The sequence below is a fragment of the Lipotes vexillifer genome, unplaced genomic scaffold (genome assembly GCF_000442215.2).
Source record: "Lipotes vexillifer unplaced genomic scaffold, Lipotes_vexillifer_v1.1 scaffold1375, whole genome shotgun sequence".
In the NCBI taxonomy this organism is placed as follows: domain Eukaryota; kingdom Metazoa; phylum Chordata; class Mammalia; order Artiodactyla; family Lipotidae; genus Lipotes; species Lipotes vexillifer.
The window spans coordinates 444,352-458,989 of record NW_006773119.1 but is presented as its reverse complement, the minus strand read 5'-3'; the positions used below and the strand labels follow the sequence as shown (position 1 = coordinate 458,989).

The following is a 14,638-nucleotide window of genomic DNA, read 5'->3' as shown; positions in this document are numbered from 1 at the left end:
ATATCTCCCTATGTAAATATACAGATGTATCTATCTATGTATCTATGTATCTATCTATCTATGTATCTATCTATGTATCTACCGACCTACCTACCTACCTATCTACCTGAACTTGATCTCCATAGGCATAATTCTAATACACTTGAAGCAACATTCATCAAAATTCCCTGTCTCAGGATGAGGGTCTCTAGCATACCTTCATATATGATGAGGTAATGAGGAAACAGATAAATCTATCTGTTCAAGACATAATGAGGAAACAGATAAATCTATCTGTTCAAGACAGAGATGTTTTAATACAGTTTCCAAACTGATATACTCTTGTTTGAATCATCAGTTTTGAGATGAACTTTTGATAGACTCTCTACAGCTAATTTAAACTTTCTTATTTATGCCTGATAGCCCTAAGTATGCTGCAGGAATTTGGTGTGGTACTTTAGCTTTTTGATACCATTTGAAAAGATAGGTTTTACTTCTATGTGTTGACGGCATATCTCTTAGGTTTTCAAATTTCTATAAAATTTCTTAAATACCCAGGGTTGGGTTTTTCGTTTTGTTTTTTAATTTATGACAACTCTTGTTTTCTATGTTACCATGAGGGAGGCAAGGAGTTCCCAATTTGGATTCAACAACAACAAAAACAGATGAAGAGGAATTATTTCTTTCACATTCAAATTATAACAAGTGTCTAACTTTGTTTGCCAAAGCATTTTTAGAGGGAGAACTAGAATCTTTACATAAGGTTAAGATAGAAAGACGATTAAGATTCTCTTGGCAAGTTGGGGGTAGGTAATTTGAGGAAAATAGGCGCCATGTACCAATAATATATAGTATCATCATTATCACTAAAAGGAAAATATAACCTATGCTATTTTTATACATAAGCCATGACTATAATATTAAATCTCTATGAATCTACTAAAAACAAACTATCATATACTCTATTTTTCACTTGGGAACTACAAAATTTAATTAGGGTTAAAGTGACCCTAATTAATAAACTCACTAATAGTTAATAAACTCACTTTGAGAGAACTGGGCTGGGGAGGAGTATCTAGCATTGTATAATATGCAATATGTTCTAAACAAAAACAATTTAAAGTAAGTCTCTTAAAATCAGATTATCCCGTTACAAACAATCACATCACATACATAATTACTGCCTGCTCTTTTCTATTTTTTTTTTTTGGCGGCACACAGGCCTCTCACTGTTGTGGCCTCTCCCGTTGCAGAGCACAGGCTCCGGACGCGCAGGCTCAGTGGCCATGGCTCACGGGCCCAGCCGCTCCGAGGCATGTGGGATCTTCCTGGACCAGGGCACGAACCCGTGTCCCCTGCATCGGCAGGCGGACTCTCAACCACTGCGCCACCAGGGAAGCCCTGCCTGCTCTTTTCTAATGATGATTATTCAAAAATTTAGTACAGAAATAGAGACCAAGCATTACCTTTCCCTGAGAGAAGCACGATTTAACACAGGGCTTGGAGAATGCTTCGGCATTGTAGAGCGTGCTGAATGAACGAGTAAGGTCCTGGATGAATGCTGGGGCTTGCTACGTGACCTTGAACTCAAATAGTCATCACATCTTTCCAAAGAGGCATCGAAGTCTCTCCCATGAGGTGTTCTGATGACCTGTTTAAAAATTTTTTATATATATACATATATATATGTGTGTATATATATATATATATATATACACACACACACACACACACACACACACACACACAGGATATATATACAGTGACATTACACACACACACATACCCTTTGTAAAAGTAGAAAAATCAAATATAATGCCACAGCTATATTTGAAGGTAAATTTCAGAATGTAGCAGTCATTACTACCACTGTATGACTAGACATTAAATACATATGATTATTCATTCCACATGTCCAAAATCTACAGAACTTTATCAATTCCAATGGCTTTTGAGTAGAAATAGGGTAAAGGTAGGGATGTATATATAAAACAAAGGACCAATACACATGAACTAATGATAGTCTAGTTTATCTATGAGGCCAAACAAAACAGAATTCTAGTCCTCATACTCATTCATTGCTTCATAATAAATCAGGGTAGATAAATGAATAAATTCCTACCCTTGTAGAACTTATATTCTAGTAAAATTTACATTCTAGTAAGGAGAGAGAGATTTAAAAACACACACCTGGAGTCTGTCATACAGAGTGAAGTAAGTCAGAAAGAAAAACAAATACCGTATGCTAACACATATATATGGAATCTAAAAAAAAAAAAAAACCAAAAAAAAAAAACAAAACAAAAAACATGGTTCTGAAGAACCTAGGGGCAGGACAGGAATAAAGACGCAGAAGTAGAGAATGGACTCAATTGAGGACACAGGGAGGGGGAAGGTTAAGCTGGGATGAAGTGAGAGAGTGGCATGGACTTATAAATACTACCAAATGTAAAATAGATAGCTAGTGGGAAGCAGCCGCATAGCACAGGGAGATCAGCTCAGTGCTTTGTGACCACAGAGAGGGGTGGGATAGGGAGGGTGGGAGGGAGATGCAAGAGGGAGGAGATATGGGGATATATGTATATGTATAGCTGATTCACTTTGTTATAAAGCAGAAACTAACACACCATTGTAAAGCAATTATACTCCAATAAAGATGTTAAAACACACACACACACACACACACACACACACACACACACACACACACACACACACACACACACACACACACACACACACCTGCCCGCCCAAAATAAATAGGTAAAATATACAGTATATCGAAGGATGGTAAATACCATGGGAAGAAAATAAAGGAGATAAGAAGTGCTGCTGGGTGGAGTGGCAGGGGTATGTAGGGCATGAGCTGTAATCTTAAATACAGTAGTCAATTGGGACCTCACAAAGACTGTCCTAGTAAAGATCTAGGGAGTAAAGGCCTGAAGACCCTAGTGAAGACCATACGACCTAAGTCAGGGGGACATTTGTGAGAAGAACATTCCAGAAAGAGAGAAAAATAAACACAAAGATCCTGTGGATGGGGTAGGGTGCATGCCTGATAGTTAGAAATAGCAAGGAAGCCAACAGGGCTAGACAGAATAGTAGGAAATAAAGTAAATAAGGTAAATTTTAAGGATTTAGCCTTCTATTCTAAACAGGAAAAATAAGCTCTTTTTATTTTTTTGTAAATAAGATCTCCTCGGCTACTGTGTCGAGAACAGTCTATAGTGGGCCCAAGGGCAGAGGCAAGGAAATCAGTTAAGAAACTATTACAACAAAGTATGGAAAGAATGCTGGCTTGATTCTGAGTGATAGCAGTGGAGGCAAAAAGTGATCAGATTCAGAAGTCATATGAAAGATACAGCCAACAGGATTTGCACAGACTATCAATGATGACATCAAAGTCTTCTGGTGAAATCAACTGCAAGAGCTGAGTTTGTATGAATTAGCTTTACCCTTCCAAATGGACAGGCAGAAGAGTAAGATATTAGGAGTCTGGTTTTGGACATGTTGAGCTTCACACATCTATTAATCATCCAAACTATTAGAGCAGAGGTTCAGGAGAAGAGTCCAGGATAAATGTACAAGCTGGTAATTTCCAGAGTCTAAATGGCATTTAAAAGTATGGCACTAGGTGATATAACCAAGGAAGTGAGCATAAATAGGAAACACCTGAAAACTGAGCCCTGGGAAGATTCCACTGTTTAGAGGCTGGGAAGATGAGAAGGAAACAAACTGAGGAATGGACAGGGAAGAAGTGGAAGAAAAAGGAGAATGTGTTATTCTGGAAGTCAATTAAATAATGTATTTCAAGGAGGAGGAGTAACTAGCTCGGTCAAGTACTGCTGACAGGTCAAGGCAGAAAAGGCTAGGAATGAACTTCTGGATTTTAGCAGCAGGGGGGTCATAAATAATATTAATAAGAGTAGCTTTGGTGGGGGCTTCCCTGGTGGCACAGTGGTTAAGAGTCCGCCTGCCAATGCAGGGGACACGGGTTCGTGCCCCGGTCCGGGAAGATCCCACATGCCGCAGAGCAACTAAGCCCATGTGCCACAACTACTGAGCATGTGAGCCACAAATACTGAGCCCGTGTGCCACAATTACCGAAGCCCATGCACCTAGAGCCCATGCTCTGCAACAAGAGAAGCCACCGCAATGAGAAGCCCACGCACCACAGCGAAGAGTAGCCCCCGCTTGCCGCAACTAGAGAAAGCCTGTGCACAGCAACAAAGACCCAACACAGCCAAAAATAAATAAAAATAATTAAAAAAAAAAAGCAGCTTTCGGGCTTCCCTGGTGGCACAGTGGTTGAGAGTCCGCCTGCCGATGCAGGGGAAAACAGAAAGATAGATCAATGGAATAGGATAGAAAGCCCAGAGATAAACCCATGCACATATGGTCACCTTATCTTTGATAAAGGTGGCAGGAACGTACAGTGGAGAAAGGACAGCCTCTTCAATAAGTGGTGCTGGGAAAACTGGACAGGTACATGTAAAAGTATGAGATTAGATCACTCCCTAACACCATACACAAAAATAAGCTCAAAATGGATTAAAGACCTAAATGTAAGGCCAGAAACTATCAAACTCTTAGAGGAAAACATAGGCAGAACACTCTATGACATAAATCACAGCAAGATCCTTTTTGACCCACCTCCTAGAGAAATGGAAATAAAAACAAAAATAAACAAATGGGACCTAATGAAACTTAAAAGCTTTTGCACAGCAAAGGAAACCATAAACAAGACAAAAAGACAACCCTCAGAATGGGAAAAAATATTTGCAAATGAAGCAACTGATAAAGGATTAATCTCCAAAATTTACAAGCAGCTCATGCAGCTCAATATCAAAAAAAGAAACAACCCAATCCAAAAATGGGCAGAAAACCTAAATAGACATTTTTCCAAAGAAGATATACAGATTGCCAACTAACACATGAAAGGATGCTCAACATCATTAATCATTAGAGAAATGCAAATCAAAACTACAATAAGATATCATCTCACACTGGTCACAATGGCCATCATCAAAAAATCTACAAACAATAAATGCTGGGGAGGGTGTGGGGAAAAGGGAACCCTCTTGTACTGTTGGTGGGAATATAAATTGATACAGCCACTATGGAGAACAGAATGGAGGTTCCTTAAAAAGCTAAAAATAGAACTACCATATGACCCACTACTGGGCATATACCCTGAGAAAGCCATAATTCAAAAAGTCATGTACCACAATGTTCATTGCAGCTCTATTTACAATAGCCAGGACATGGAAGCAACCTAAGTGTCCATCTGATGAATGGATGAAGAAGATGTGGCACATATATACAATGGAATATTACTCAGCCATAAAAAGAAACGAAATTGAGTTATTTGTAGTGAGGTGGATGGACCTAGAGTCTGTCATACAGAGTGAAGTAAGTCAGAAAGAGAAAAACAAATACCATATGCTAACACATATGTATGGAATCTAAAAAACAGAAACAAAAAGAAATGGTCATGAAGAATCTAGGGGCAAGACGGGAATAAAGACGCAGACCTACTAGAGAATGGACTTGAGGATATGGGGATGGGGGAGGGTAAGCTGGGACAAAGTGAGAGAGCGGCATGGACATATATACACTACGAAACGTAAAATAGATAGCTAGTGGGAAGCAGCTGCATAGCACAGGGAGATCAGCTCGGTGCTTTGTGACCACCTAGAGGGGTGGGATAGGGAGGGTGGGAGGTAGGGAGGTGCAAGAGGGAAGAGATATGGGGATATATGCATATGTATAACTGATTCACTTTGTTATAAAGCAGAAACTAACACACCATTGTAAAGCAATTATACTCCAATAAAGATGCTAAAAAAAATTAGGTAAATACCAAGGAAATCTGAGTAAATTAAGGACTTTAGTTAATAATAATATATCTATATTGATCCATTAATTATAGCAAATGTACCATACTAAATAAGATGATAATAATATGAGAAACTGGGTATGGAGTATATGAGAACTCTCTGTACTATCTTTGTGCTTTTTATGTAAATATAAAACTGCTCTTAAAAAAAAAACAACAACTGCCATTTAAAAAAAAATTAGAATTAAGCTATGCTAGGTAAAATTTTAAAATTTAACTTGCCCTTTTTCTTACATTTATTTTCTTTATGCTTCCAATCCACCAATGTTCTTTTTGTTACATTTTTATCTTATGATTTTATCCCTTAGTTCAGGTATTGTTTTATAATGCACATCCCTACTATAGCATGTACATATCACAGAGAAAGTGGATTAGTTGTGTTGTAACACACAAAAACATCACCCTTGGGCAGACTTTTCATACCAGGCACATCTCATAGCCCCATCCTTTGTTGGTTGCCTTTGGGTTCCTATTCCTGACCCAATGGTGTCTGGATGATAGTGTTGACGTAACTCAAAACATGGTGACACATGGCTGCGTTTTCACTAGAGGCCCCAGAGATATGGCAGTTATCTGGTAAACCTAACCATCCTAGATCCTGATTAGGGTAGACTTCAAACCCTCTTTTGTATTGACCCAGCTTTCTTATCTCTTCTCTGGCATATATTCCCTGCAAATATTATGCCAATGTACCCAAGACACTAAATGCTTCTAGAAAAAAAAATTAAATTAACCATATAGATTGGTTAGTTTTATTATGAATTTATTATTGTCAGTATGATATGGACACTCAAATTACTTTGACATTCTCTAATGCCAGCATCCTCACTGGAATTAATACATCCTTCCCATAATGTTCTTTAAATCCTCTGACACACTCTCACACAGATGTTTCTAACATGCTACCTCTGCTCTCCTGTGAATCTACTGAGTCCACAGATGTATGCTCCCTCCTATCTAATCTCAGAAGTTTCTTCGATCCAAGAATAACACCTACCTCCATCTGTGCTTTATCCCCACTCTTTTTCACATCCTTTGAACTTCCCTCCATTCATTATTAGCATGATGCTATCTGTATTTCCAGCTTCTTCAGTTCAACTGGCTCCCAACTTTTAATGCAATTCATGCCTGATCTCTCCCATTTTCCTCTCTCTTCTTTTGTACATTAAAAAAACTCATTGAAGGTGCAGACTAAACATATTGCTGCTATTTTTCTACCTTTCCTGTACTTATAATGTTTCATCAAAACCTACTCTTCCACAACTTATTTTATAAATCCTGTCCTTTCCTCCCAGTTCTCATACTACTTGGCCTCTGCAGCATTTGTCACTGGTCAGTCCTCTTTTAGGTCTTGTCTCCTGAATTTCTCCTCCTCTGTTTCCTTATCACCTCTTTTCATGGTCCAGTGGACATTCTTCATCCTTCATCTCATCACTGAAATCAGTGGCTGTTCTCCAATGTCACACTTTCTGCCCCTGTCTCATGTACCTTCTCTTTGGTTGATTTCCTTTGCTTCTATTATCAAGTGTACAGTAATCTTTGAAACACTTATCTCTGGACAAGACTTAGCTTTCCAAGACGTATCTCTGGAAATCCAGATCTGAATACCCATTTCTCTGTTAGGCAGCTCTATTTGGATTTTCCACATGTAACCAAAACTCAGTAAATTTAAAATTTTTATCTCCACCATGCTCTTACCTCTGCTATTCCAGATTTCATCATTATCTTAGACCTAAGCTAAAAATCCATAATTCAGATTTCCACAACACCAAGTATGGTCCATCTCTTTATTCACTCCAGAGCAAGCTATTTATGGACGACATAAATTTTAGAATTCTGCCGTCTTGAAATCTTAAATAAATTCGAGAAATGTCAATTCTATCAATGAAAAAAAAAAAAGAAAATTGAGATGATTGATTGAAAATTTAGGGAACCTGTCAGATCAAATGAAAGAAATGAAAAAATTAATAACTCTATAATATCATTTAAATGGCATTAGACATAGGAAAAAGTAGAATTGGCACTGGCTTTATCAAATTGACAACGTAACGCGCATAGTTTTGAACTTTCCCAAAATATAGTGAAAGAGTTAAAAATTCTCAGAGTAGAAAAATTATTGAAAGACAAAATAGAAGAAAAACTTTCCTGAACTAATGAGATACATCACGGGGGATATTATGAACAAGCAACATTACTTAAAAGAACAAAAACACCACAAAAAAAAAAGGGAGAATGAGAGAGAGGAACTGAATTTATTTAACAAATATTTAACTTCCAGTCACCATGTTAAATGTTGGGATTACAACAGTGAACACAACGAAGTCCCTGCCTTTATGAGCTTATGTCCTAGCAGTTACTATCAACGAAATATCTGACCTTTTAAGAAGGTCAATTTGACCTTTAATCTTTCTCAGACTCATTTCACTTGTATGTAAAACAGGGCTAATAACAGCTACCTTATAGATCTTCCGTCATTTATTTAAAGTATCTTGCAGAATGCCTAGGTGTGTGAATTAGTTATACAACAAATATAAGTCCTTTATTATTAAGACACCACTCCAACACGGCTTCTTACTTCAACCCTACCACAATTTTCACTGTTTTCCAGAATTACAGCAACATATGGTGAGCCAGCAGTCAGCTGAGAGAATCAAGCTTTCATCCCAGAACCAAACAGCATGTAATTCAAATGATTCAGTTACAGTCCCAAATAACTAAGAAATATGTGATCCAGATTGAATAAAAGAAAAAACTGAAAAGTGCTCTATTAGCTGTTCACAGAGACAAAGTAAAAACACAGTGAATGTCAAAAACAAGATCAAAGAGGTCCATGACCAATAAATACAAGTGTATATATTAAGAGACTGATAGAAAAGAAAAAAAAAGTCCTATAATGCTGTTTCTAGAATTATATCCAAATATGAGTCACTTGGCTTATAGTAGAGAGATTATTTTCTCTTCATTAATTTCAATGCCATTTGAGTCATGCTGGCTGGCAGACCATTTCATTTTTTGTTTACTAAAATTTCTCCACAAACTAGTCAGCAACGCTTTAAGTAAAGCCTCTTCTAGGTGACTACAACTGACTTTTTTTCTCTTTATCAGAATATTCACTGAGAATCTCTTGAACAACATGTTAGCTAACACACAGATCTAGAGAGGTACAGGGATTTGAAATCACAAACCAGATGAGACAGGGTATTAACACAAAGAAAACTGACAGTGAGATATGCTAGGTGGCAAATACATCCTAACGACAATATCTGCAGAAGGACATTTATAGATGGTCTAAATGGTGGAGGTCTCATGGAGGAGGTGGATTGGAATCAAGGCCATAAGTAGAGAAAAGGGGGAGATAGGGCCTTCCAAGTAGAGGAAAAGGCACAAGGAAAGATAAACAGTGAGTACAGTCACTTGGCTAGTTCTGTAGGAAAGTAATCAGAGAGAATATCACAGAGGTGGAGAGGGGCACACTGTAGAGAACCTTGAACGCTGCAACTCAATACTGTCTGACATTTATTAAGCATCTTCTATGTCTCAAATACTGAACAAGGTAGGTGACAGTAGTCACAGGTAAATATAACAGGAGACCTCAAAGATATTACAATCCAGAATGAGACACATGAAAAAACAAGTAATGATAAAACAATGAGGAAGGAAATTAGAACTAAATAGATATACAATAAGTAATTGTGCAGTGGGGCCACAGCTGGGATGTATTCCTTCCATGGAATTAGAATAAATATTTGTTTTGGAAAATTATTTATCTAAATGGGGAACGGAAGGTATAATAAGGGGGTAAGTCTTTGATAAGAATCCACTTCAAATTTTCAACCTTAAAACTCAGCTTAAGAAACATTTTCGTAGCTCTTGTGAGTTTTCCATAGGTTACTTATTCACTTCCTAAAACCAAATGGAATGTTATCTCTTTGGCTCATAACAGAAGAGTTACATTTCTTGGATGACTCCTCAAGAACCCCGCCTTAGAGTGTTCAAAGAACAGGGTTCAAATCCCTGCTTGTTATGCGACCCTGAGCAAGTCATGTACTCTAAGTTTTCATTTCCTTCTCTATAAACTGGGGAAATTATCTTACAGGTTTGCTAGAGAAAATAGTAGCAAAATTAGTACAAACACAAAGCAGAGGGCTCGAGTTATGAAAGACAACAGTATTTATTTCCTCTGTTTACAGCAACCTTCATATTTCAGCAAAAACAGTTTTTTTTTGTTTTACATTTACAGAAATAGTTCTTTAAATGCCATTTCTAAGATCTCAGAAATGTAATAATTCCAATATTGCAAATGTTGCAATGTATCAAGATAAAATCTAATATTTTTAAACCAATCTGAAATTGTTACGGGTAGAAAATAAAATTTCACACACCAAATTCATTGTAATTACATAAATGTAATGTAATTAAATGACATACTTTTCAAATATGTGATACATAATGGTTTGGTTATACCATACTTATGAAATAAAGTTCCTAAAAAGTTGTTTACACAATAAGATCATAAGTTAAATAATATTTACACCCATGAAAATTTTATATTTATAGGAACTTCAAGGTCAAATTAATGGAATAGAGAACCACTAAGTATAAACAGGAACCAGGAAATTCACTTATCCAACAAATATTTGTTGAAAGCCCATTTAGTGCCTGGTACTACACACCATGCTTTAAAGTATCTCCTTTGTCATGGGACATAAAACTTAAGAAATAAATAAAAATAATTCTAATGGAATTTGCTGGGAAGTAGCTGAGAATGAAGACTATAGGAAAGAAGTGCAGTAGAGGTACTATTTTCAGGATAGTAAGAACAAAGCACAGTTCTGATTCAAAAGGGAGAGGAGCAGATATTGGCAACTGAGATCAGTCTCTCAATTTTGCTGAAAACATTCCTTTTGAATCCTACTGAAGGGAATGATCCATTCCTACCTTATCAATTTAAAAATACATATGCTCAACTGTCTGGTTTGGTTTAAGGAAGATGTACTTTCTTTACACTGAAGAAAAATTTAGAAGAAATTCCAAAATAATGCAATGAAAATGATAAGTAATTCCTAAGTGTGTCCATCTTTAGGGGGTAGGGGGAAATTCCTCCCTCCTTAGACCACTGTTCAATGCACTTATATAAATAACTTGTTTAATCCTCACAATGACCCTATGTGGTATTTTTATTACCTACACTTTACAAGAGAGGAAACTGAAGCAAAGTCAAACAGCCATTAAGTGGTAGGGGTCCCAGACCAGTGAACTATGAGAGATCCACAGCAGAAAAAAATGGAAAATTCCCACAACCCAGGCCTCACAGGATGCCTATGAGGAAAGTTCCACAGAAGATGCGCTAACAATCTGATTTACTAACAACCCAATAAAAAGAGCCAAGGAACAAACTGACAAACTGTTCCCAAGGAAGAAATAAAATATCCCCCAATTAATTTTATGATGTGATCATAACATTGCTATCAAACCACTCAAGAAAAGTAGAAGAAAGATAATTAGAGACCACTCTTACTAGTGACCATACATGACAAAATATCTTAAGTAAAATATTAACAAATTAAATTTAGTGATGTTCAAAAAAAGAATACAACATGATTAAGCTGGGTACATTCAAAGAATACAAGAATGGGTTATCAATAGAAAATCTATTAATTCACTATAGAAAAATCATTATCAACTCAATAGATGCTGAAAAAATTATTCAATAACATCCAACATCCACTCGTAATTAAAAAATATACATACCTTGCAAACAAGGAATTTCAAACAGAACTTCCTTAACTTGCTAAAGGATATCTAACAAAAATCTACTGCAAATAACATTCATAGGTGTGAAACCTTCGACATGATCTTATCAAAGACAGGATCAAGACAACACAGTATTAGTTCATGCTGCAGCATATCAGGCTGCATTGCAAGAGCAAATTAAGTTTGAAAATTAGTGGCTTAACATAATAAAGGTTCATTTTTCCCTATGCTTTATGGTAATATAGGTTAGCAAGAGAATCACACTTCACAAAATTGCCCAAGGACCCGGGCTGATGAGACAGGCTGAACAACTTATAGTTGTACCATCTAGAACATGAGACCTCATTATCACTATAACAAGAGAGAGTTCATATCAATTCTTCTATGCTGCACCCTGGAAGGGATCCACATAATTTACATGTATAGTCCATTGGCTGGAACTAGGCCCCATACACCTGCAAGAGGGCTTGAAAATATGGGAGGGGACATGAATAGACAATAAGCAATAAATGTCTCTGCCACATCCTGATCACCACTTCTATTTAACAATGTATTGAAAATCCTAGTAAGTCAAGACAAATAAATAATTTGAAAGGCAGAAATAAAATTCATTGTTTGTTGAGGATATGGTTTCCTCTATTAAAAAAATTCAAGAATATCTAAGACAAGAATGATATACAAAAATGTATTGCAGACCCATACATCAGTAAAACACATAAAAATGTAATTTTACATAAAAGACCACTTACAATGGAAACCAAAACTATAAGGTTTCTCGGAATAAATCTACCAATGTGTTAACACATTAGTGGAAAAGTGTATATAACCTTAATAAGACGTGTGAGAACTGAGACCACCTACATTCACATGGCTTAGCTAAAAGAACAAAAAACTGAGGCCCACCCACCTCAACATGACTTTATCATGAGTTCCAGGAAATTCCTGCCAGGAAAATAATGCTATAAACCAGTAAATAGCTTCATTATTTGCTTCAGGACCGTCCCATAAATCATTTGCCTGAACAGCAGTTTGCTCAATCATCAATCAGCTCCCTTATCAAAACAACAGATTCTTAATCTGGGCAAACAGTCCTCTTCTCAGGACAAGACATCACTCAATAGGACAAATCCCTTCCCTATCAAACACCTGTTTATTTACGAAGACTTGCTTTAAGACTCTAACCTATGTGTCCATTAATCCTAGACTTTTATATCACAAACTCTGCTAATTAGATTTCCTCATTAAAAGCCCTACCTTAAACTACTGGAGCCCAGACCCCAAAACCCTATAAATATCTACCGTTAACCTTTTGGAGATACTACGAAGACTGTAAAGGTGGTGCTCTCCCTTACTGCATAATCATAAGCTCTGGTTTGCTTGGTATCAACAGATCATTCAGTTATCATGGTGGTCCTATGGTGAGTTGGCAGTTGACAACCCTTGAAGTCCAATAAGATCCAAACAGATCCTCCTGGCTTTTTCCTCTGAGACACCTGGGCCCCCTTCCTGGGGGTCTCTCTAACTACAATGGTGCTGTAAGTGAATCTTCCTCTTGAAGCTGGACTCTGCTCTCCTTTTGTTAAAGCTCCCAAATGCTGAGTTACTTTGTCTTGTAGGAATGCAGAACCCTTGTCATTATCTGGTCAAATTTGAAAACTTGTAACCCAGGCAGAAATCTATCTTATTACTAACAATACTAATATGTCTCTCTCTCTTTGTCACTTTTTGCTCTGAGTCTGTAAGAGGAAGTTCATAGAGAAGTAACAGGCATTAGCTACGAAAGCTATCCTGGAGCCAGACCTAAGGATTGACAGGTTCAGATGTTCTCATTATACCATTTAAAAATCTTTAGTAGAAACTTTGCCCTGGGCCACTTGTCAGAATATCATAAAAACTTTCCTCAGTTTCGTCTTTTTTTTTTTTTTTTTGCCATGGGAGAAAACGCCTCTGAGAGAAATCACTACCAAACTTTCCATCTTCCTAGGATTACAGATTTATCAGGTCTCCAATTTAAGAAACCAACCACTAAGTTGGGGCCCAAGACATAAGGTGTACAAGGAACATATTGACCGACACTGACAGACTCTTATGCCTGTGTTTCAGGTTAGGCCCATGCCCCCTCCAAGTTAGATTCAAACTTTCCATCATCTTACATATATTTATACTATAATTTAAAATTTTACACTTATTGTTCCAAATAGCATAATTTCACTAAGCATATTTTAGAATTACAGTGGCCACTTTGGACGGTTTTTTTATATGAACAAAACTGTTCATGTGAAAGATGCATTAGAATAGAAAGGAGCAAAATCCTACACATCCAATGGTCTGCACTTCTTAACTGGCCTAACAAAAATTCCAAAATATTTTTGAGTCTACGAATTGCTTCCGTAAAAGATTTGCTGGCCAAGGTAAATTTTTAAAAATGTGAAAATATAAAACTATGTCTTGTTTAGATACCCTCACATACCATTGAGAGAAATGGCTTTTATCCCACTATTTCTTATTTCCTGTCCTATGCTCCTCCATTACCTCAGATCTCTATCCTTCTTTCTGTCTGCTTTCATTCCCATCTGACCTGCTAGAAACAAAAGCTCAATGACTTCTTAAAATTAAATCCCCTTCAGAATACATCAAGTGCCATATGGTTGATTTTTAAGCTCTGGTCTGTTTCTGAGCTGAACAGTCAGACACTCTCCAGCATCTAAACAAGATAACCAGGAATCTGCAGCAGAATTTAGAGTTCTGTGGACTTTAAACTAGCCTTTGCACGCTTCCTATCCCAATAAATGGTGTCATCAAACACTGAGTTGTGAAAGTTAGAAATATGAATCAGTCTTAACATTGCATGGCTAAGCCCCTTCCAATGCTCTCTGCTTTCAAAGTTTTCCTGCCTATTTTTGCCTAGTTCCTGAAATTAAAAAAAAAATGCCTCGAGATATTTTTATTGAGATTTTGTTAATTTTTTAATTACCCTACATAGAAGAATATCTTTATGATATTGAC

The 14,638-nt window shown here is 36.9% G+C and overlaps 1 protein-coding gene across 3 annotated transcripts in view; it reads right to left on the bottom strand.

The window, feature by feature from the left end:
- SPATA6 (spermatogenesis associated 6) overlaps positions 1 to 14,638 on the bottom strand; it is a 150,530-nt gene that overhangs the window by 52,706 nt on the left and 83,186 nt on the right. For all 3 annotated transcript variants that reach the window (XM_007448017.1, XM_007448018.1, XM_007448019.1), the window contains one exon: positions 1,446 to 1,630. In XM_007448017.1, coding sequence (XP_007448079.1) covers positions 1,446 to 1,630 — 185 coding nt within the window. The remainder of the gene's footprint in view (positions 1 to 1,445; positions 1,631 to 14,638) is intronic.